The following is a 25,888-nucleotide window of genomic DNA, read 5'->3' as shown; positions in this document are numbered from 1 at the left end:
ACTGGCAGCAGAGGTAGTTACGAAACATTTACCAGCCACCCAAGCTTAGATCGAGTGGTAATGAATGATTTGAAAGAAGTGTTCAGGAAACATTTACTAGCTACAGAATATGGAACATGCTTGATGTCCTGACAAAATTATTGTTCTGGAAAAAAAATATAAAAAAATTCAGAGTTGAGCAAATCTATTTCTATATTGTGTCATACAGTTTGCGGTATCTGAAAATACCAGCGATTTCCTGTATGAAACTGAGACTTCAGGTTATCAAACACTGAAACTGGTATGATGCTAAAAGCTCTAATATTTTGAGTAGTGACTTTGAAGGTCAGAGTACCATCATTGACAGTACTCACGTACTTTTCTGTAATTTACTTCACAATTACAGTGATAATGGATAACAAATAATAGTATGGGAATTCACGTTCAAATTGATGATGATCATTAAGAAGGTTGAGTTAAAAAATGATTGTTAAAAATGTTGAAGTGAGTGTAATGTGATGATTATGCCAAATTATTATTGGATGTCTATATGTGGATGTCTAATCTGCTGCGGCTGTTGGTGTCGATGATGATGATGATTTGTTGGTGATGAAGTTTGTCATGTTCTGCTGTTGATAATGGGGATGGTAGTGATAATGATGAGATGATTACTGGCCATAATGATGTGAATGACATTTATGATAATGATCATGATGATGATAAAGATGATAATACTGGTTACAATTGTGGTGATTGTGAATATGTTCTTCTGGTGATAAGAGATGATGATGATGATAGTAAAAATCTTCTGCTGGTGGTAATATTAATAATGATGAATATGTTCAGTTACTGATAGGTGGTGGTGATAATAATGATGATGATGATGATGATGATGATGATGATGATTAATGTCAATGTTGATGTCCTGGCCCCGATTTCTCGAAACAAACTTAAGTCTGAGTTTTTACTCAAATTTGAGAAACTGCATTTCCCAGAATGAACTGAAATCGATATTAAACTCAAACATAGTAGGCAATTTGAGTTTGGTGAATAGAATACTTAAGTTGTTTGAGCTTTTTTATTCAAAATATGCAGCTGAGTTCAAAATTCAGATGTTTCAAATTGTCAACCTCAGTTTGAAATTTGAGTTTGTTTCGAGAAATCGGGGCCTGGTGATGTATAAGATATTTTGTTCATGGTTGATGGTGACAGCATCGACATTTAATGGTAGCAGGGAAGTGTTCTGAATATGGACAACAGCACAATGTTAGCAATGACTTCTCACTAACATTTTTCATTACATTTCAGAATTATACATGAAAAGGGGTATTCGCAAGAAGAATGTTTACAGTATAAGCCAGTGGTGTACAGCAACACGATCCAGTCAATGATTGCAATCATCCGCGCCATGGGGCAGCTCAAAATCGACTTCGGACACCCAGATCGGGCGGTGAGTATGCCACTATTGATGCTGGAACAGGCAAACATGTGTATTCATGGACTATATATTCTACAATGTTTGTTGTGTGGTATCTGGAATGGGTCCAGTCTGCTCTGTGGACGTGCGACCATTGGTCCTGTCATGTTCTGAAGGTAATGGGGTCAGATGCAAGGTTATTACATAAAATGCACTGATTATGGACTCACCGGGTCGTGTGGGTTTCCTAAGATAAACAAACCTCAGGATTTAAATTCATCTTCAGCGACTCACTCACTCAGACTTGTTTATTGAGACCATTGGCAAAGCAACTCACTCATGAGGACAAATGAAACCAGCTCCTCTTTAGCCCACCCATCGTAGGACACAGGTCTACATTTCTTTAATTGACATTTCTTGGACGTTGACAGATCTAGGTATAAGCAGATACAAGTCTACTGGGACCCTTTTTCACAAAGGCAAAGTGTGAAGCCTATTTCTGGTGCCCCCAGCCGTGATATTGCTGGAATATTGCTAAAAGCTGGCTAAAACCATACTCATACAATCACTCACTCTCTCAACCTGTGAAGGTCCGGGTTAGAATGCACCTTCAGTAACCCATGCTTGTCGTAAGAGGCGATTAACGGGATCGGGTGGTCAGACTCGCTGACTTGGTTGACACATGTCATCGGTTCCCAATTACGCAGATCGATGCTCATGCTGTTGATCACTGGATTGTCTGGTCCAGACTTGATTATTTACAGACCGCCGCAATATAGCTGGAATATTGCTGAATGCGGCGTAAAACTAAACTCACTCACTCACTCACTCACTCACTCTCTCCCATAGTACAGTTCAGTATACAACTTTCAGAGCACGACAACTGCTTCATGAAATAAGACTCTGAACTTGCTTCATATCAAAGACTGCTATCAGTTGTATTTCAAATCTTGTATATAATGAATGTCTTGTAACCTGCATGTCTTGAGACCTTAACAATCAGACATTGTCTGTTTGTGTGCTTGTAGAAGATCATAGTAAGATGACGTCGCCATTGTAATCCGAGGTGAAGGTCAAGGGTTGGGATGTTGACTTTTCCATGTATGGAAGGTTTACCTGTGCCCCATGACATCAATCCATGGCTGATCTGGCTTACCTTGGCGAGTGGAGAGAGCCTGGAGAGTTCCTCAGCCCCGAGGGTTTTTCCTAATCTGCCACTAATCCAGCCTGTGCTTGTGGTGTCAAGGCAAACGGTGGTCACGTGATGCTCTGAGCACACTTTTGCCCAGCTCATCTGTGCACACACGCACGTTTTCTGACTGGTTGTCACAAATCCCAAATAGTCGCATATATTAAATATGTCCTTAGGTGGATTTCCTTTGAAAACTGACTTCACTGCTTAGTTTGTGTTTCCATTTTGGATGTTTGATGATGTTATTGACAAATACATGTTTGGTTACCATAGCAACTACACACAGTATATTCTATTCGTCTGTAAAATACACATGCATACTGGGTTAGAATTGGTCCCAAGTAGTCTGTTGCTTGTCGTAAGAAATTATTTAAATTTATAAAATTGAAAGGATCTGTGACTTCAATAACAGAAAGTCGTCATTCCCTAATGTCATGGGATGTAGTTCATAATATCAACCACTGGTCTGGTCTGGTCTGGTACAGTACCTCATGGCTTTCTCACTGTGGAGATCTCAGGATGGAATAGGTTTATTAGTGGATTATTGATAGACTCTCCATAATCATCCCCATCAAAATTGGGTGGGATATTGAAGTAATATGGGCCTAGGAATACTGAGGTAGTTGTTTAGCTAATGTAGCTAGGTTTGGGGAGGTTTACAAGTAGTGGTGATTGTCCCTGGTGTGGAGACTAATGGAGTCATGGCAGTGTCTGTCCCCTGATCCACAGCCACTCAGCACATCGCTGGTGAATGCCAGGAAACAGACGCGGAAGGAAACGAGTAAACTTATCATGTTACTATTCATATTACATATACCATGTATATACATTAACACTGTCTGTATTTTCAAATTCTACTGATCGGCATTGTTCCGTTGCCATGCCAACCAAGACCATGGAGAATTTGACATTATGACATTGGCCTCAATATATTTGTACATTAGAACTGATGGCAGTCGGTGAGCAGCAGAAGATGAGAGGGTGTGTGTGTGTGCCACGGTCTCCTTACTTGCTCATGGGGCGATTAAGATACTGGTTAAGAGAGCATTATCTCATGACAGGAACTTGTAGCATGTGTAAAGGGAGTATTGATCACTTTCATCGTACGTACACGAGACTGACATAGAAATCACGAGCTGGCCAACAATGAGCAAAAACGCTCATGTCTTGTTTGGTGTTTCCATACTTGACGAAAGAGAAGAGTAGTTGTGAAAGCAAAATTTCAAAATGTCTGCACAGTAATGGAAACTTTAGCCTGAACTTTGAGTGGATTTTGTTCCTACTTGATGCTGTTTTTTGTTTTATGAGTGCGGTTGGGTAGCCTAGTGGTTAAGGCGTTCGCTCGTCACGCCGAAGTCCTGGGTTCGATTCCCCACATGGGTACAATGTGTGAAGCGCATTACTGGTGTCCCCCCGCTGTAGCCTAGTGGTTAAGGTGTTCGCTTGTCACACCAAAGACCCGAGTTTGATTCCCCACATGGGTAAACTCACTCACTCACCTTTGTTTTATGTTATCATATTACCAGGTTGTCTTAACCTAGGGACAGTCCAGAACTGTAAGTATAACTTATGAATATGTTAGGGTGTAAACGTGTGTATCGTTGAATACAACAGTCAGTGGTTTGTCTGGTCCAGATTTGACTATATTGAGGCTGCTATCATTGGCTAGGTTAGTGATGAGAGAAAGTGAAGCAACAAACTAAATAATACAAAGATATAAGAAAAATGAATAAACTGAAGTAAGACTTTATATTTAGAAAGTGGTCAAATGTAATATATATTATATTTGGGATTACACTTTCTCAGTATAGTAAATCCGTGAAGGTCCGGGTTAGAATGATGGCCTTCAGTAACCCATGCTTATCGTAAGAGGCGACTAACTGGATCGAGTGGTCAGGCTCGCTGACTTGGTTGACACATGTCATCGGTTCCCAATTGTGCAGATCGATGCTCATGTTGTTGATCACTGGATTTTCTGGTCCAGACTTGATTATTTACAGACCACCGCTATATAGCTGGAATATTGCTGAGTGCAGCGTAAAACTAAACTCACTCACTCACTGAGGAAAGTAAAGATTTTAGTACTTTTGTTGCTGAGTCCCAGCTGGGATTCAGACACCTTGTGTAAGCAGTGGGTTAGATTGCTGGCTTTAGTTGCTAGCAATTAGGTGCCTAAATCTTGGTCAGGGATTATCAAGTGAGAAACCAACATCTAGACAACTTTTCACTAATATTCTCTTTTCACTGTAGTGTGTTTCCCAACATGCCTGAACAAGCAAAAAGATTTGTTTCTTTCGACAGAGAGCAGTAAAAATATTTCAGTTGACAAACCAAACCAACATATGATGAAACATGATCGGACATTCCATGCAACAGGAAGAAAGGCTATCTTTAAAAACATCAGCCATTACACGATTCATCCTCCAGTCAGGATGGCATGCTGAGCAGCTAAATAAAACATTTTGACAACTATGTGTTTCATGGGTTTGTAGTGGTTTCCTTCAGGGTATGAGACGAATGTCCTCCTGACTTAAGAATGGTATTATCAGGGTTGGGGGCCAAGGATGGTATTCACAGAGGGTGGGACCAAGTGTGGTAATCACAGGGAGTGGAGCCAAGTGTGGTATTTGCAGTGTCTCAGATCAAGGATGGTATTCACAGGGATGGAGCCAAAGCTGTTATTCACAGGGGTTGAGCCATAGGATGGATGGTATTGGTACTCACAGGGACCAAGTGTGGTATTCACAGGAGGTGGAGCCAAGCTGGTATTTGCAGGGTCGGATCAAGGATGGTATTCACAGGGATGGAGCCAAAGCTGTTATTTACAGGGGTTGAGCCAAGGATGGTATTCACAGGAGGTGGAGCCAAAGCTGTTACTTACAGGGAAGGCGCCATAGGATGGTATTCACAGGAGGTGGAGCCAAAGCTGTTACTTACAGGGAAGGCACCATAGGATGGTATTCACAGGAGGTGGAGCCAAAGCTGTTACTTACAGGGAAGGCACCATAGGATGGTATTCACAGGAGGTGGAGCCAAGGCTGTTATTACAGGGGGGCACTATAGTATGGTATTCACAGGGGATGGAGCCAAAGATGGTATTCACAGGGGATGGGGCACCCATATGGTGGTATTCAGGGGGATGGGGCCAAGGATGGTATTCACAGTGTCAGGCTAAGGATGGTATTCATAGGGGGTGGGGCCTAGGCGTGAAGGGCAGGGACCAAAGATGGTATTCACAGGGGTGGACCAAAGATGGTATTCACAGGGGGTTGGACCAAATATATGGTATTCACAGGGGGTTTCAAGGGGCCAGGGTGGTATTCAGGGGGAGTCAAGAATGGTATTCATGAGGTTTGGGGCCAGGGGGTGGGGCCAAGGATGGTATTCATATGCTGACAATGTTACCTGTTGTGAGTGTGGCCATGCATAACAGTAAGTGGTTACGATCATTGAACTTGTTTTGATGGGTCAGGAGTACTTTGTAACATTATCCCAAATTATTATTTCACTTTCAGGATTGGATTTTTCAATATCAATATCAATAAATTTCTATCAGCACAGTGTCTACATATAAATTGTGCAGATACATTAATATCATGAAATATGACGTCCCTTCTAAGAACTGCATGACTACAGTGAACAAGTAGACATTCATTGCTATTACTAAAGGCAAGCTACCCGTGAAGGTCCGGGTTAGAATATTGATCTTCAGTAACCCAAGCAAGTTGTAAGAGGCGACTAACAGGATCAGGTGTGGTCAGGCTCGCTGACTTGGTTGACACATGTCATCGGTTCCCAATTGCGCATATCGATGTGCATGCTGTTGATCACTAGATTGTCTGGTCCAGACTCGATTATTTACAGACCGCAGCCATATAGCTGGAATATTGCTGAGTGCATCGTAAAACTAAACTCACTCACTCACTCAAGGCCAGCACTAAACCTCACTCACTCACTCAAACTGATTTAGATTCATATATTTTAACTGCTGTAAATGCTGTGTGTTTGGCATACATCCAGCAATAAATTCAAAAGTCATCCCGAAGTTTTTTTCCTTTGTGACGACACAACTAGCCACAAACAACTAGCCACTCTCTCAGCCATCCGCACTGCGGATCCAGTGACGTGAGGATGTCACATGACAGGGTCAGTGTGGTGTTGCTTCCTGCGTCAAGCGATCGACACCCAGTCCTGGCATGTGACTAATGCCTGTTGAATGATGTATTACTGAGTACATGGACATAATCATCACCGGTTGTTGACGTGTTAGGCTGGTAGTCCCATCAGTCTCCATCTTACCTCATATTGGGTCATGGAGTGACTGACAGTAACTAATGCACTAGGTAACAGGTGCTTGTTCATAGAGAGTGCTATGCTGCTAATGAGTTTGGCCATATCATTAATGCAATGATCAGGGGTTATGATGTGGTCTGTGGTTTAGTAAATTGATGTAAGTGTATGAAGCTTATAGCGTCTAGCCTTTAAATGTTCATTTCAGCTCATAGATGATTTTAAATTTTTTAAACTCTCTCATAAGATGATTTTAAATTCATCTCTCTCTCTCTCTCTAATATATAATCTCTCTCTCACTCACTCTCTCTCTCATCACACAATAATTAGTCTGACAGTGTACTTCATCAAGTAATGATGGAAGGCAGTGTGTATAATATATAATCTAATCTGTTTCCTACTGTACCCATCTGTTGCTTCATGGTTGGGAGAGTATGAGGCCGAATTTAGAAAGCATATGTTCTAAAGGCTGTATCTGCCATTCAGTTTATTCTATCATGCTCAGAATTTTGTCAAATGTGTCACTACGAGCAATGACAATTTAAGTTTTAGGCTACATTTTTTCTACATGCTAAATGTAAATTTTGTTCAAATGGTAAAACAAAACAATTTCAAATCTCGCCAATAAAGTCATAGCTTATGTATTGCGCCTTACCTGGGTACAATGTGTGAAGTCCATTCACTTTAAACTGGGCGTGGGGTAGCCAAGTGGTTAAAGCGTCTGCTCGTCACGCCGAAGACCCGGAGTCACTTCCCCACATGGGTGCAATGTGTGAAGCCCATTTCTGGTGTCCCCCTGTCGTGATATTGCTGGAATATTGCTAAAAGCAGCATAAAACCATACTCACTTACTCCCTCACTTATTGTACCTTCACCAGTTTCCAAGGATTTCACAATATTTCTCTAAGTCTGAATAGTGTTCGGGCTGTAAATTTAGAGGAAAAATGTGTTTGACAGTAGCTGATCGTAGGGACAGTGTTGACAATATCTCTCCAAGACTGACCAGTGTTCCAGCTGGAGATGTCAGGTGTGCTGTTAAGCCAACAGCATGCTCTCCTCCTACATTGTACCATTTATCTTTTTATAACTGCCAATCCATTGTGATGGAGAAAGTTGAAGTTTTAAAACCGTTTTCTTTATCCCCATTTCCGAGAGGGATTTTTCTGTGAAATATATATAAAGCAAATGAAAACAAAATGTGTAGCCTTTCTATTCAGAGGTATAAATATATTCGATAAAGTATCTAGTGAAGCTGCATATATGTTTGTTGATAAAGAGTGTCAGTTATGTCTGGGAACCGTGTATTTATTCAGAAAAAATGGCTTTATATTCAGCGATAAGGTTGTTTCCGTATATGAGCCTGCTATGCATTCTTCCAATCCTTCCCTCTCCCAGTGGTATTAATGACACTTCTGACCGAATATGACGTATCCCTCCTTGGACGGCCATCTGGGAGGAGAAGCAATAAAACAGGGCAGTTTATTACCTGACAAATGTCCGTGGCTAGTAACTGTAGTTATGGTGCTTGATTGGCACTTACAGGAAGATAAGCCGCCGGTTTTCTCCAAGCACCTATTAGGATCAGTTGGCCTGATTGTATTGTTCTGTATGATGGGATGTGGGTGGTTTCAGATGATATTACCTTGTGGTGGGGATGTTATATGTTGTATTGTCCTGAGTATGATGGGATGTGGGTGGTTTCAGATGATATTACCTTGTGGTGGTGTGAAACCTTGGGATGTTATATGTTGTATTGTCCTGAGTATCGTGGGATGGGTGGTTTCTTGTATGTGGGTGGTTTCAGATGATATTACCTTGTGGTGGGATGTTATATGTTGTATTGTCCTGACTATGGTGGGATGTGGGTGGTTTCAGATGATATTACCTTGTGGTGGGATGAAACCTGGGATGTTATATGTTGTATTGTCCTGACTATGGTGGGATGTGGGTGGTTTCAGATGATATTACCTTGTGGTGGGATGTTATATGTTGTATTGTCCTGACTATGGTGGGATGTGGGTGGTTTCAGATGATATTACCTTGTGGTGGGATGTTAAGCGTTGTGTTATATGTTGTCCTGACTATGGTGGGATGTGGGTGGTTTCAGATGATATTACCTTGTGGTGGGATGTTATATGTTGTATTGTCCTGACTATGGTGGGATGTGGGTGGTTTCAGATGATATTACCTTGTGGTGGGATGTTATATGTTGTATTGTCCTGACTATGGTGGGATGTGGGTGGTTTCAGATGATATTACCTTGTGGTGGTGTGTCCTGAAACTTATATGTTATATGTTGTATTGTCCTGACTATGATGGGATGTGGGTGGTTTCAGATGATATTACCTTGTGGTGGGATAAAACGTGGGATGTTATATGTTGTATTGTCCTGAGTATGATGGGATGTGGGTGGTTTCAGATGATATTACCTTGTGGTGGGTTAAACTTGGGATGTTATATGTTGTATTGTCCTGAGTATGATGGGATGTGGGTGGTTTCAGATGATATTACCTTGTGGTGGGATAAAACGTGGGATGTTATATGTTGTATTGTCCTGAGTATGATGGGATGTGGGTGGTTTCAGATGATATTACCTTGTGGTGGGATAAAACGTGGGATGTTATATGTTGTATTGTCCTGAGTATGGTGGGATGTGGGTGGTTTCAGATGATATTACCTTGTGGTGGTGTGAAACGTGGGATGTTATATGTTGTTTTGTCCTGACTATGGTGGGTTGTGAGATGTTATAGTTTATATTTCCCTGCAAGATGAGATATTGGTGATCATAGATGATATCGCCCTCTGGTGGGATGTGAAATATGAGAGGGAAGTGTTGTTTTTTCCTGAGTTTTAGATATAAGTTGCATTTTCCAGCAAGATGGGATATGGGTGGTTTTAGATTATATTGCCTTGTGGTCAATGTGAAAGGTCATATGTTATATGTTGTTTCGTCCTGAGTTTTATATATACATTGAATATCCCAGCAAGAAAGGATATAATGTAATGGGTGTATTATTTGTTTCAGGGTCTGTATGACAAACTTGGATTGTATTGCCCAGTATTTTGGAAAAGGGGGTTGGGGTGGGGGTGTGTGTGGTTTAGCCTAGTGGTTAAAGTGTTCGCTCGTCACGCTGAAGACCCGGGTTCGATTCCCCACATGGGCACTATGTGTGAAGCCCATTTCTGGTGTCCCCTGCCATGATATTTGCTGGAATGTTGCTAAAAGCAGCGTAAAAATCAAACTCACTCACTCACTGGAATAAGGGAATGTTAAAGCCTCTTTGTGTGTTGGGATACAGAATATTTCATACGTGTGATGTACATTTCTATAGATTGGTACGATTTGGAGATGACTAATATGAACATTTTCTTAGAGTTTTATGGCTTAAGTCCTAAAGGATTTTTCTTCTTGCTGTTTTGGTGTCCAGTAGACATAACAGTTAAATATTGACTTCTTGACTGAACCCCAACCTAGAAGCTGGTCATATTCTGTTACATTATATAATCATGATCAATGGGATGATTATTGAGATAGATTTGAATTCTGAACAAGGTTGGTTTGGCTTGATTTATACATAATTTCCGTTTCTGCTGTATGCTGGCACTTGATAGTGTGATTACATAAGAAGATATTGTTTTTAAGGTGACTGAATGGGGACTACTTGACTGCAACTGGTTGTGATTTTTAGAAGCACATTATCTGCCTCTCCATCAACTATCTCCTGTCATAGGACTCTAGCATCATGTAGACATCATACAGAACCCTTGTCAAGATAATAGATGTATTAATATTGAAATGTGTAGATTTCCTGACCGCAGTAATTCTGTTATTTGCCACACATACAAAAACAGTCCAGTCATCTTTGTTGGACTGGGGTCCTGGAAGCAGTAATTAGCAAACTTACCGTATTCACTCTAATACACATCTTGGACACTTAGGAAATTTGTAAAGATGGTACTTATCAAAACCGTACACAACTGGAATCATTTCAGAGTTTAAATGGAACTGAACAAACTAACTTCAAATATCAAAATTAAACAAAAAAACCTTGTCAATCATAGTTACCATAGTATGTCCTCCTATGCCGCAGCTTCATGTTAAATATTGGTAAAACACACAGGAAAATACTCACGGTGATGCACAGTTTTGGTCTTAATAGGGGTGGTGGGGTGGTGGGGTAGCCTAGTGGTTAAAGTGTTCACTCCACACCCCGAAAACCCTGGTTTGATTCCATACATGGGTACAATGTGTCTTAATAGGATTTGTTTGTTTTGTTTGTTGTCAAACACCGCACTCAGCAATGTTCCATCTATACGGCGCTGGTCTGTAAATAATCGAGTCTGGACCTGACAATCCAGTGATCAACAGCATGAGCGTTGATCGGTCTAAAGAGATATTTATGAACGTTTCTTACACATTTACCTTAAAATCGGTTGAGAGTTCTTATTTGACGAGTACGGTACATAAAGCTTTGACATCCAATAATACATTATATGTTCAGCTGTCCTATGCTCCACTGGTCATGGTATAACAATATGTATACACCCTGGTTGGTACTTACAGTGAGTAACACATGTGGCAGGGAAATATTCTGTGGTAGAAATATGCTAATGATATGTTATCCCCTGGTATGCTGGTAATTACAGGGACAATGCTGTTGATCTGTCTGAGTGTCAACAACTGTTGGAGATTTCACCTTCCATGAAAGAAATACACTAGATGCACTTGTTAGGATAATGTATGAGTATGATATCTGTGTTGGAAATTAAGGGGTTTCTGGGAGGACATTCAGGCTTTCTACAATTTTTGATTCGGGGACCCCTAAGTTATAACTTGCACATGAAGATCCGGGTTCAAATTGGTCTTCAGCAACCCATGTTTTATCGTATGAGGCGACTAACGGGATTGGGTGGTCAGGCTTGCTGACTTGGGTGATGCTTGTCATCGTATCCCCATGGCAGGATGTCAATCACTGGATTATCATGTTCAGTTGCCGTGTGTGGTGTTAAACAACAAACAAAATTTCTGCTCTCTAATATTTAGTTTTTCTTATTAGATATGATGATCAATCTAATATACATATCAATCCAATATATCTCGGCAGCTCATATCATATGTGTCGTTTGTATAAATAAACTAGTTTGGGGAGAAAACCAGTTAAACTCAATTTCTACAGGCTAACACACTTGTTACTGTGCCTATCCCTATATACAGACCAACGTGGGAAATCTACCAACAGTTATTTGATAATGATTATGACAGCATTCACACCATGAGTTGTCATACGAAATGTATTCCTACAAATATCTTTATTTCAAACAAAATTACAGCAAGACCAGTTTGTTTCAGTGTGTTTTCAGTGAATGTTTTCTGTTGCCATGGTGTTTGGAAAAGGTGTATGTTAGACCAGTCTGTTGATGGATTGCTGTATTTTTCCCTCACATATCTGTCAGGTACTGATATGATATTTATCCCATTACTTGATACACAGTATGATATACCTGAGTTGTGGAACAGTTGTGTATCACAACAGTATGTGTATCACAAGTCGTACGATATATGTCACAATTCTTGAGTCATGCCACTATTTGTTTAAGACACGTAAGTCACGACACTATATGCATCACAGTACTCAAGTCACGATGTATTCCACGTGGAATCGGCATTTGTTTAGATGACAGACATGCATTGAGTCATGCCAGGTGATATATGTATGTAAGTTCATATATGGAATACGATTGTCAGTCACCAGCACAGATTTGGTTGTGTGCAAAAATGTGAAATAGGTTCCTTTGTAAACAAGGACCTAAATTGCCTGACCCAGAGGAATAAATAAATAAACAAATACAGGAATGAACAAGGACACAGTTTTCCTCATGACAGGAGGAATGTAATGATTCACACAGCACAATTTGAATAACGCCTATGCCAGGCCCTCTATGTAGGCGAAGTTATAGACGTACACGTCACCACCACGGCACCAAAACATTATTATCATTGGTTACGACTATAACTACTTATGAATTCCTTTAGGGGAATTTGTACTGACATTGGTGGCAAACTTGAGACCGAAGAGCAGGTGTAGATAAAACCTAAATATGTGAACAGATATTTGGAAAGACACTTTCTTTGCATGGAAATCAAGAATTAAAAAGTCCTGGTTTCTGTTCCACAGAGCGATCATAACACTGCTATTGTCGTAGAGTGGTGTTCCAATTAATTGAAATAATCGAGGATTGGTCGTAGTGACCAAACAACCAAGCAATCGCTCGCCTTTTCTCATAATCGAACACAAACGATTTTGGAACTACTCTTTTAGCGTTTGAAACACTTGACGATGGAACATATCTTAGAAGTTGTCAGGGCCTGAAAACTGTTTAATTCTTAGAAACTCACTTGGCTTACTGAAAAGTCATGACTGAATATATCTTGAAGACTCCAAAAAGTTTATGTTCCTGATATATTAGTCATCACTTTGAAGTAGTGAGTAGCATCATTTTAAATTGGATGTCAAATTTGCTAATGCTGTTTGGGCAGTTTCTAAATAAAACTAAAAACAACAGAGAACCACGTTATACTTAGCTGCAATAACAACCTGAATAGGAAAATCTGAAAAATTATGCTAACCAATTTTTGGGATGATTGCCCATTGTTAATGAACCAATCATCAATTGTGAGATTTCAACCAATTCCCAACACATTTGTCTTGTAAGCCAGTGTTATGGTATATGACTTACAACAGTCGTAGCATTACGGTCACTTTGTGAAATGGGACCCAGCTGTGCTTGTATACTGTACAGTTGTCATCCCTTCTACTTTCAGGGGTATTTCCAGACTGAAATATTGCTGATATTCTTGCTGATAATATTGCTGATATACTTGCTGAGTATTAACGTTAAGTTTGGGCAGAATGGGACTCTTAAGATCCATGCCTTCACAATCTGTGTTTCTACTGTTAGCCTTTGGCAGAGATGCCAACCCATACGATTTTATCGCATTCGTTACGAAAAAAAACACAAAATACGCGACTACGATAGCAGTAAAAATATGCGAATTTAAAAAAACAACATTAAATCAAATTATGAAGTAGCATACGTACCAAGCACAATAAATTTTGACCACATATTCAGTATCAAGCTATATGTAGATACTGACTACTGATTTAGGTGCATACAGTGTTAATTACAAGAATGCCTATATATTTCTTTATTAAATATGAAATTTCTTTGAAAAGTTAATACTACTTTTGGCCCCAAAAATACTAATTATTGCATAACTTTTTGGCCAAATACTAACTGGGCTAAATTAGGGTTGGCATCTCTGCATTGGTCGGTGTTACTGGAATCCATTACTTACAAGTTGCTGGGATACAACTGAAACACTGGGACACAGGGACAAATGATAAAAGCGTAATTTATGTAAACAGGCAAACCGTTTCATGTTGTGCTCACGCTATAAGCCACTGATCTAGTTGCCCTGACTCGGCTATGTAGAGGTTGCTGGGATATAACTGCGACAGTCGTCCATGGGGAGAAAGAATAAATGTATGATTTTTGTAAAATCACGGAAACCACTTCACAAATGACATTCATGCCAAACTGTATTATGTTTCAGTTTATCATATTTACCCCCAAGGGGATTCTTGGTTACAATTTCACCCTGGCAACCTTCTGATGCTGGTTAGAAGTGGTGGATTGTCAGACTTCATAGCTGGGTTGATTGAGCATCGTCATTCCCAGTCTCGCTGATCATCTCTCACAATATCAATCACTGGATTTGATCATTTACAACCCTGTGATTTGATCATTTACAGATTTGATCCCAACTCTGATTTGATAATTTACAACCCCGTGATTTGATCATTTACAACCCCGTGATTTGATCATTTACAACCCCGTGATTTGATCATTTACAACCACGTGATTTGATAATTTCCAGGCTACAATCACAGGCACTTTGGCTGGAATATTGCAGAATGAGGCTTTAAACAATGAAACAAAGTGCCTCATGTATTTGTGAATCATGAATCATTTGAAAATTGAATTAATTGAGTTTGTTTTTGTTTCCAGGATGATGCACGCCAGTTCTTCTCGCTGTCTGGGAATGCTGACGAGGGGGAGCTGTCGGCAGAGGTGGCCACACTGATGAAGCGACTCTGGAAGGACCTCGGTGTACAAGAGTGCTTCAGTCGATCTCGAGAGTACCAGCTCAATGACTCAGCAGAATAGTAAGTAATGGATGTCAATATCGTCAAGACAAGACACGTCTGCTGAAGGCAATTTAAATCCTGAGATGAATACTTGGTGATGTGTCAAAAACTTCTCATGTCGATTAAATAAAGTGTGTTCAATATTGAGTAAAAAGTATCAGAACAGACTACTAAGACTAAGAAATTTATGTAAAATTTGAATAAATTGTTTTTGTTTACCTTAGCTATGTTATAAATTCAAAATGCGGAGAATATGTTGTTATATGGTGTATATATTGAAATATGACACTGATTTTACTATCAAAATGATATCACTTTATTCTTACAATGCTGGAATAAATAGTCATTGCTGAGATGACCAAAGGGAGATAACGCTATGATAATTTCTGTGATCAGACACTTGTGGATTCAGTTTTATTTTGTATTTGGTCCTTTTAAAAATTTATTTACTCCCCCCATTTCACTAAAAAATATCCACATATGTATGGATGTGCAAAGATAATTTATTTATCTAGCTTTTTTATTTGAAGGCTAACTTTGCATCAGTTCCTTAGTCAAAGTTGGCTCCCTGTTAAAATGGGACGGGGGTAGCCATGTTGTTAAAGCATTCGCTCATCTCACCAAAGACCTGGGTTTGATTCCCTTCATTGGTACATGTGAAGTCTATTCCTGATGTCACCCACCATGATAATGCTTGAATATTGCTAAAAGTGGTGTAAAACCATATTCACCCACTTGATCCATATTAACATACCTATCACTGATATGATGTGCTTCAGCTACCTGAATGCTCTGGACCGTATCTCCAACCCTGGCTACATCCCCACAGAGCAGGATGTGCTGAGAACAAGAGTGAAGACAACTGGCATCGTAGAGACACACTTCACATTTAAAGATTTACATTTCAAGTAAGTGGAAGAAAAACTGAAGATAAGATATGTATCTTAATATGTATCTCAATATGTAAAATGCTGAATGCTTTTTGAAGATAATGCAAATATTATCAATATCTTATTTCTAAATTGCCTGTTACTTCAATATTCAAAGATTTTGCCCAATGCTACTATGGAACCCTTTTGTATTAATGTAATTAACATTTGAATATGGTCAAAGGGAGATAATTCAGACATGACATGGCCTTAAAGACTGTCAGCTTATAGAAAAGCGTTGGTGGCTAAGTAACTTGATTCAAGACACATTGTGATATTTGAGTCAGTTTTTCAATAAGAATTCTCTGCAGAAAATCAGGTAAAAGGGTTCTAATATATTTTTTTCCTCCTGAGACTCAAGTTGTGTTTTCCAAACTAGCCTTTGTGTATCATGTCTGTTTAGCTCCTGTATTTGTCTTGTGGTATGATTTGTCATTGTATGCCCGAAATACTGCTGGTTTGACTTTAGGTTTTAACTCACTCTCAAAGTGGATGGACTTATTTCTGTGAATTTCTTTTCTGGACTGTCTATGTGTTGTTACAGAATGTTTGACGTTGTCGGCCAGCGGTCTGAGAGGAAAAAGTGGATCCACTGTTTTGAAGGTGTGACTGCCATCATCTTCATCGTAGCCATGAGCGAGTACGACCTCACTTTAGCTGAGGATCAGGAGATGGTGAGTGGTCTGAACTGTAACAGCAGCAGTTATAAGGCATCAAGTGATCAAATTTTCCACACCCATCATTTCATGTGCAGAGCATTAAACTTGTATGTAACTGAAGGTATTTTGTAAGCGATACTAATAGTCGTATACCTGTCACTATTTTAATTAAACTTTTGAAATACATCCTCACCATTCTGGCTCTTACATAATCCCAGGAAACAGTTCTCCGATTTTAAAGGGCAGTAGGGTAGCCTAGTGGTTAAAGCGTTCATTCGTCATGCCGAAGACCCGGGTTCGATTCCCCACATGGGTACAATGTGTGAAGCCCATTTCTGGTGTCCCCTGCGATGACATTGCTAGAATATTGCTAAAACATACTCACTCACTCGTATTTTTTAAATTTATCCTGTCTTGAGAAATCTGGCAGTATCTATTAAGCCAGTTACGAATATCTCTATAATATAGTAAGATGATCATGCGTAGGTTCACTGTGAGACGTCCTGAGTACAAATATGTGTAGAAGAATATTCCAGAAGTCTTTTGATTGATGTGTTGACGATGTCTCCCCAGAACCGTATGATGGAGAGTATGAAGCTGTTCGACTCTATCTGCAACAACAAGTGGTTCACCGACACCTCCATCATCCTCTTCCTCAACAAGAAGGATCTGTTTGAGGAGAAGATCAAGAAGTCAGCCCTCACTATCTGCTTCCCAGAGTTTACAGGTAACAGCACAGTCAAAATGGAAACACTCTAGCTGGGGCATCCTCGATAATCCAGAGGCATTTTATCTCCATTTAACTTACCTTGACCTGTTGAAATTGGTCTTCAGCAACCCATGCTTGTTGTAAGAGGCTGACTAACGGGATCTGTCAGTCAGCTGACCTGGTTGATACATTACGTTTCTATTCCTGATGTTCGAAGTAATTTACAAACACTATATTGTCAATGTTGTTCACTGTACCTGCTTACATTTGCTGCTGAAGCTGGTAAGACTGTTGCAGGCTAAATTTCAATTTCCTATATTACTTGTCAGTCTTTTGACCTGTGCACATTACATATATGATGTACACGACCGCTGCCTCCTTGGTCCAGTTGATAGAGTGTGTGCACTGTGAGTTGAAGGTTGGTGCTTCCAACACAGGCCTCCTCTTTCCCAAAAGCATTAAACAACAGTTCTTTCCCTTCCAAAACAAGGACTGCTCAACTCATAGTCAGTATACTGTTTGAATGAGTGTTAACGCATGTTCATGATACATCCGTTGTCCGAATCTGGACTAATACAAGCAGCCACATGTGGGTGTCCGTTGCTATATACATGCAATAATCTTAAGCACAATGTTACACTCCAGTTCACCTCACCATTTCTGGTGTCCCCTGCCATGATCTTGCTGGAATATTGCTAAAGTGGCGTAAAACTAAACTCACTCACTCACTCACTCACTCACTCACTCACTCACTCACTCGCCGATCCTCAAGACAAACTGTGACCGAATAGATGGGTTTTTAAGCTGCTCCTGTGAATGATTATGTGAGTTAGTAATGTGTACAGCATTAGGCGTTATATAGTGTCTTTTCACCGGTCTCCCAAGGGTTCTAAAATGACAACCAGCCCCCTTGCCAATCAAAGCCTTATAGGCCTCTTTACGACTGGTCTGACCTTGACCTTGTGTTGCAGGCTCCAACACCTACGAGGAAGCAGCGGCCTACATCCAGCTCCAGTTCGAGAACCTCAACAAACGCAAGGACACAAAGGAGATCTACACCCACTTCACCTGTGCCACGGACACCAACAATGTGCAGTTTGTTTTTGATGCTGTCACTGATGTCATCATCAAGAACAACCTCAAAGATTGTGGTCTCTTCTAAGCTTAAGTGAGTTGTAATATTTTGTAATTTCATATATCGATGTGCATACAGCGACCTTTTCGTACCAAGGATTAGAGGTTGTTGGAAGCATCTAATGTACATACAGACTGTAACGTTTGACACATTACTGGATTTGTACTTGACTGACATACACTTTGGGAGGGGCGGCTATTTTCAACTGTGGCTTTGATGAAACATTAATTCTACAGGTCTGACAATACAGTGAAGCTACGATATAATGCGCTTCCTGATAATATGGGTTCAATACGATTTGTATCCCGATAAAGTACTTTTATTCCAAAAGTTTTTATACCCTCCCTTTCCTCAGGTGAATCACAGCCCTAAATCATTTGTTTTTATCCCCCGCAACTTTGTTGGGGGATATAGAAACGAGTTCCGTCTGTCCATCCGTCCATCACACTTTGTCCGAAGCAAATCTCCTAAACTATTCATGATAGCTTAACCACACTTGGTACACATGTCAACCATGATCCCTAGATGTGCCTTTTGGGGGTTAGACCCAGATGCGAATTTTATTTTTTGTTTCCATGTTTTTTAACTCTCAGACAGCAAAGATGGGATTTTGTAGGGGAGGAACTCATAAACAATTCACAGATTCTGCTATTTATAGACAACCAGAAAATACTAGTGAATCTGCTTAAACTGGTTCAGTTTCCGTTATTATATTCAATAATAATTGACGTCAATAGAACTTGTCATGTATGGTATACGTTGCAATACAGGAGTTGTAAATCGATGTATTTTATCTTGAGCCTCGTATTATTATCATTACACGATTACACAGTCCTCTCTTATCTCATTTAAGGTTGGTTAATGATCCTGATGATAAATATTCCTTTATCTTATCTAAATCTCCCCATGTTCCTGAAATCTTCTACTGCTGCCTGCTAACTGACACAATATTCATAAGTACATGATATAAGATATATATATATGTATGTGTGTATGTATATATGTATGTATGTATGTATGTATGTATGTATGTATGTATGTATGTATGTATGTATGTATGTATGTATGTATGTATGTATGTATGTATGTATGTATGTATGTATTACAAATAATTAATCATTCCCTTTTTTCCCCTTCCAGACTGTGGTCACGTGTCTGTGCATCACTCGTGTGAGCTGTTGTCAACTTGGTGTTGAAATCTACACGTATGACTGATGTCTCTAGCCGCCACCAGGGGTCACTGTGTTAGTGGATTGTGACGCTCGTTAAATCTGTCATCATTTGTCTGCATGAACACTGTCACGTCTGCGCCAACTTGGAAACACTTGCCATATCATGTTGGAAGACATTGCAGAACAAGCTCCACGGAACTTGTCCGAACAATTCAACATTTTGTACAAATATCGTCATTTTGTTTGATTGCCGAAACTGTGTGGACTTCCTGTTCAACTGTTACTGGTTTGTGGTGAGGTGCGATCACAGTACACGATAACAGGACACGATAACAGTATGGTGGGAATCATGGCACCGATCTGTCGTCACGGCAACATTAAATGTTAACTTTCCTTCATACTGAATACTGTGCATGAACATATATGGCCAGAATTTAGCTGATCTGTACAGCAGTGTTATTCGTCTGATACAATACCTACACAGCACTTCAACTATACTGTTGTCATTCACAAACAACAAAATGTCCATGAACCTGTATCCCATTTGTACATCTTTGAGGTTTCTTCGGGAATTACTTTGTTTTCCATTTGATATTTTAATTTTGTGTGAATGTATTTCGACTTTGTGAAACATTTGTTTTATTGGTAGCGATGGTTTTATTGTTATTTGCGATCTTCGGTATTACGAATTCATGAAATTAATCTTGGAATGAATAAACAGAGCATGGTTAATTTAAAAGGTAACGAGATCGGTTAGTCATTGATTAAGAACAAAATATCTCTAAGGTGACATTTTGTCGAACAAATTATGTATAAAGGCTTGTAAATGACTGTGTTAGGGTTGACAGGTCTGGTGTATGATCTTTCATCTGTTGAATGATTTTATAAGGAAATAGTGCAATCTCTGACCTATATTGACTCACCTGTATGTACAGCCTTTCTTAGTCTGAACTGGTCAGATATTCAGCCTTCCTGTCTCCATGGTTACATGAGGGTCTCGATGGGGTGCTGCATTCAAGTTTTCAAGAAATAGATTATTTTCACCTGTGAACAAGAATATTGATGCAAAATGTCACTGTGTGGCAGAAATGACTCAAAACACCCACATATCTGTTCTATCAGTAAATATTAGAGTCGCCATGATGGCCCACCTTTGAGACCCTCATGTTGTCACGGCAACAATTCTGTGCAATTACTATGATGTTTACAATGTAAGCTATATTGTGTAAACTTGTGGCTCTGTGTTTTGCATCTCTGTTGCTTATGTAAATGTCTTTATTGGATGTTAACATTCGAACGTTTAGATTCAGGAGATTTTTTCGAAGGTGGAAACACAAACCAATTTCCCAAATTGGGTCAAATTCATGAATATTCATGAGCTCAAACCCACAGCATTACCTTATATGGAGCCAGTATTTGGGTGTATCCATAAGGAATCCGACTATTATATGGCCACTTGAGGAGTAAGTTGGTGGAACACGCACACAAACAGATTTTCAGACATCTTATCTGTTGACTGTGTCCTCAGACAAGTATTTCTGGATTTAGGTATATCCGGGTTTTTCAATTTTGTATCCAACTCTGTTATGGGCAATTACTATAACTAGCAGATTGTCATATATCTGATAATTGGAAACAAGAACATAAAGAAAGGATCATCCGTATATTAAAAGAAATCCTGAAGGTATGCAGGTGTTTTCCTTTCTGTTAAGTCCAACAGTGATGTCAAAGAAATAGTTTTCATGTGTCTCCTCTGATGCAAACATTCTTGAGCACAAAGCACGGGTGTAATCATAGCCACTCTACTCTCTCTTCGTAGAATGCAGATGTAACAGGTACACGTAACTAATTAAACTATTACACTAATTTACAAGGTAGATTTATGTATATGTTTGGACAGGACCTGTCTGAAGGATTGTTTTTTTTAAACCAAGTAAACACATGACTTGATGTAAATCCTATTTTTTCTATTTCATTCTATGATGGAAGTTTGAGGGAGAGGAAGACGGTTCCCTTCAAAATGCTCATATTGTCCATGGGAGTTCTCTTATGTGCAAAATGTTCATTCCACATGACCAGTGCATTTCAGAAATCAAACCCTGCAGTCTGGCGCCGCCGTGCCAATGACACCACCGAGGCCTGAAATGGTTCAACAAGACCAGGGTTGATGTTTTCATTTATGTCAGTATCAAATTTGAAATTCATTTGTGCATAGTGTTTACAAAGATCTGAATCTTACGATCTGCTACAGTGTTAATCAGAGTTCAATTATTTTCTCTCATGAATACAAATCAGCTTTCATATTTGTTTTGTGAAGTCATTCCACTTTAAAATATTCAGTATGGGCAGGACCAACAAGCATAGCATATTCCAAGGTGTGTTCCTTCAGCTTCTTGAAATATGATCACCATTTAAGGAATTTTTGTTTTTGATATTTTTTACTGAGTTTTGAAACTTTGTTTGAAATAACAAGCTCCAGATTGGATTTTGTGGAACAAGGATGTCGTAGGTCACTAGAACTAGGTCCAAAGTTAAACTGTTCTGGAACTAGGTCAGTGCAAGGCTTTGGAACATAATTTGGAAAGAGGTAAAATTACAACATGTTAAAGTGAGGAACTTGGCTCAGAATTCCGATCATGGAGCTAGGTATATGGCCGGAGTTATGGAACTAAAACTCTGGAACAAGATCATAAGCTAAATTATGGGAAAATGTAAGAAACAAAGTTCATGTTTAACATCTTTGAGCTTGATCCATGGTTAAAATTTTGGATGTACACTGCTGCTCATAAATAATTCCCTCTTTATCACAATTAGTGATAGTAATAGTCCGCTTATATGGTGCTGATATCCAGACACATTGCCTGCTGTCGGCGCTACGTACATTAGCTGTACATTAGTACACAATTGTACTGTTTTGGGTTATAACCACTAACTTACTGTTGTATTACTGTTGTGATTCTGCAATCATATCACAGTGGTACTGCATTAATAGCATAAAAGGGTAGGATATTGTGAGCAGTAGTGTAGGTCCAGATGCAAAGTATTGGAGCTTGGTCCAGAGCTAGGTTCAAGGTCAAGGCCATGTGACACACCAAGGCTGTTCAAAGGGCACTTGGATTCACACTCTTCGAAATGGGGGCCAACATAAATTTGGTGTGTTTGCTGTAATTATCAACAAATGTGCATTGAACAGGAGTTGGAATTTGATACTGAATTCAGTTTTGAGAATGTAGGATTGACAAAATCATTATCCTGCACACAATGTCCAAATCAACACATTGTTTCCAGATCTCATCATGATACAGTTATATCCAAATCTTGCTGCCTTGGTGTGTCACACGTTTGAAACGATGTCAAATGATCTTATCCCTTTGGTGAGAAATCATATTCAGGAAGCTGGTCTGTCACCTCCGTCAAAGCTTTAGCATCCACAGACAAGGAAACTACAAACTGTTACACCCCGTGAATGTGTGAAATTTTATTGATACAAATTGCTTACTATGAAGTTAATGTTTTATGAAAAGATGTCGTGTAGCTCCAGCCTTGTGTCAAGCATGCCTTGAAAAATCGTTGCTTTAAGCAGGTCGCATCGACCTTTCTCCTGGATTCTATATTCCCTCATGTTTTCATTTTGTTACTGTCCTTTTTATTATTCAAAGGCATCATGATTAAACATTGCAAATGTGAATCATTATATAATCAGCTGACTTGTATGAATAAAACTTCCACCTTCTCAACCTATTGTAAGGAAAGCGGCATCATCAAGACAACTTCATCCACTTTCTAAAACAACATTGATATAAAGATCATGAGATCATCATCTCATTGAATATTTTGTACGTGGTCATATTCTAATTTCTTTCATCTGTGTCTCGGCATGGATCATTCAAGTTGCTCTTCCATGTGTACAGTTTGTAATATGTAGGAAGATGTATTTATGCGAAAAATATGTATTCTTTTTGATTCTTTACAACAAAAGTTTACTACCATACTGCTGGGTTGAATTGATCAGGACTCCCCGCTCATACGCAAGCTGTGTGAACAATCTGGCTGTATATCAGCGTATATCAGCATATATCATATATCCAGAATCTCCAGTGAGGTCACTTTTCCAAAGTGAAATTATTTTTGATTTTCAGCAATTATTTTTGCCCCCTTATTGCCAAATGTTCCACCGATATTGTATTTTTCAGTGTTTTCATAGCGGTATTATTACCAAATAGTCTTGATGAACAACAGGGTTGATAAATGTCCTCATTCAGGGCTGGTATGCTATCACATTGAACCCTGATCAAGGATATTTACCATTTCCTGTTTTGTAGTCTATACAGTATGCATGATCCTAAAAACTGGACTACAAAGTTCATTTAGATGAACCAGATACTGTGGTCGTTGACCTTGACCTTGAGATTCAGATTCAGTTTGCACGGCTGCTGGATGCTCTACTTACGTTCCTACTCTTTTTAGTTATTTTGTAAACATTTATGCTCTCCTGCTTTTCTGACTATCTTCTCCTGTACTATTTATTTCCGTCTTTGCAGTCAGTGTCTGTAATTTTACCACATTTTGTTGTTTGTATGGTATATGTAACCCGTGATGTAATGCTTGTTGATAGAGAATAAATTTTAGATACAATTCCTGTCTGCCTTCTGTCTTGGTTGTTTAGCACAGTGGTTGGTGTTCTGACATTTCAGGCCTAGGCAAGGGTTTGATTCTGCATATGTTGATATTGGTGTGGAATGTTTTCAAGGCAGTGGCAGGAAAAGACATAGCCACTAAATTATTAAACCCCAATTAGTGAAAATCTGGACACTTAGTAAAATCTGCAGAATATCTCATTTGTCCCAAAACTTTACACAGTCTTCTGCACTAGACTCATCGTAGTAGGTTAGTGGTGTCGACATTTGGTCCTATGGACAATCGTATTTGTATTATTTTATGTTATATTTTGCTATATTTTCCCACCCTTTTTTCCTTAGTTTTTCAGGAAGATATGGCGAAAACCAAATGTGTCCAATGCCAAAAGTTCATGCCCGATCTTGACCCTCATTCCTTATGTGTAGCGTGTTTTTCGGGTATCCCATGCACCTTAGTAGATCGCTGTCTATTGTGTTCAGATTTATCTGAAATTGAATGGCTCAATATGGAGGCGGGTAGGTGTCAGTCCAAAAAGCGTAAATCTTCTCCGGGGGCAGAATCTAGTAAGACTAAGAAATGTACTCCTAGTACACCATCTTCCTCTCAAAGATCAGACTCTAAGGCAAGATCTAAATCTAGGTCGAAATCGGGTTCAGTCGGGTAGCGGTATTGAGCACGTGCTTCCCGCCTTCAACTCCCAACCCACTGGTAACCAGCAAGCCTCCACCTGCACGGGTCCTAACGGTGATGGGTCCGGGCCGACAGCCAGCCATGGAATACATCGATACTAACAGGCAACAGATTCCTGACTTGTCTGACTCGGAGAGTTCCTCTATTTATCCGTTACATCAACCTAATGTTATCATGAAGGAAGGGTTGCTCACGGTTCAACCTATTAATATGTTGTTGGAAGACTTCACCCCCGGGCTGGTCATTTAGGGAGAAGTTGGGAGTTAATACATGACTTATATCCAACCACTGTCCCGCCTCAAACAGATGAAACAGAACGGGAGATACCTGTGGAACTTGGTGCCTCAGGCTGCCTACACCCGGAAAAGTTATCTAAATTATCTCTCCCTCATTCCTCGGCCTTGAAATAATCACTGGAATCTTACAATGCTAATATGTCCAAGGCGTCTACCCTTGCGTCCCTACCCAAGCCAGTTCAGAAAGTGATCTATGCCATCCATGACAGGATTATACCAGCTAATACTCCTCAATTGGATAAGGATTTTTCCCAGCTGCAGGACTTTAAACCCAGGGATGCTTCCTTCAACTGCCAGTTTAAGGATCTTAAGGACATTAATGTCTCCTCACGTGCATCCATAGACATTTTATCCTACACCAATTGGTTTGCCGCGGGAGTTCAGGCATTATTGCCGCCACTGTTCCAGAATTACGAGGGTGTTAAGAAGGACACGTTAGTTTCTATGTCTGCGGAAGAGGTTGCTATGGCGCATTCCTTTCTGGATGTGGTATATCAGACAGTGGTGGATGCTACTCATAACCAGATCTGTAATATCGGAAGACTTACAGCTATAGAGAGAACATCTAGGTT

General features: G+C 39.7%; 1 protein-coding gene across 1 annotated transcript in view; it reads left to right on the top strand.

The window, feature by feature from the left end:
- Positions 1-24,331, top strand: part of LOC124285051 (guanine nucleotide-binding protein G(i) subunit alpha) — a 73,214-nt gene extending 48,883 nt beyond the window's left edge. Inside the window, exons 3-9 of the mRNA XM_046721199.1 lie at positions 1,288-1,429; positions 14,949-15,106; positions 15,868-15,996; positions 16,562-16,691; positions 17,250-17,403; positions 18,357-18,553; positions 19,661-24,331. Coding sequence (XP_046577155.1) covers positions 1,288-1,429; positions 14,949-15,106; positions 15,868-15,996; positions 16,562-16,691; positions 17,250-17,403; positions 18,357-18,547 — 904 coding nt within the window. The 3' untranslated portion in view covers positions 18,548-18,553; positions 19,661-24,331. The remainder of the gene's footprint in view (positions 1-1,287; positions 1,430-14,948; positions 15,107-15,867; positions 15,997-16,561; positions 16,692-17,249; positions 17,404-18,356; positions 18,554-19,660) is intronic.
- The last annotated feature ends 1,557 nt before the right edge of the window (positions 24,332-25,888 follow it).

The sequence above is a fragment of the Haliotis rubra genome, unplaced genomic scaffold, assembly GCF_003918875.1.
Source record: "Haliotis rubra isolate DU_JTF1 unplaced genomic scaffold, ASM391887v1 Scf350, whole genome shotgun sequence".
NCBI classification, from domain to species: Eukaryota; Metazoa; Mollusca; class Gastropoda; order Lepetellida; family Haliotidae; genus Haliotis; species Haliotis rubra.
Note: the sequence above shows the minus strand (reverse complement) of the source record. Positions and strands in the feature narration are given on the sequence as shown.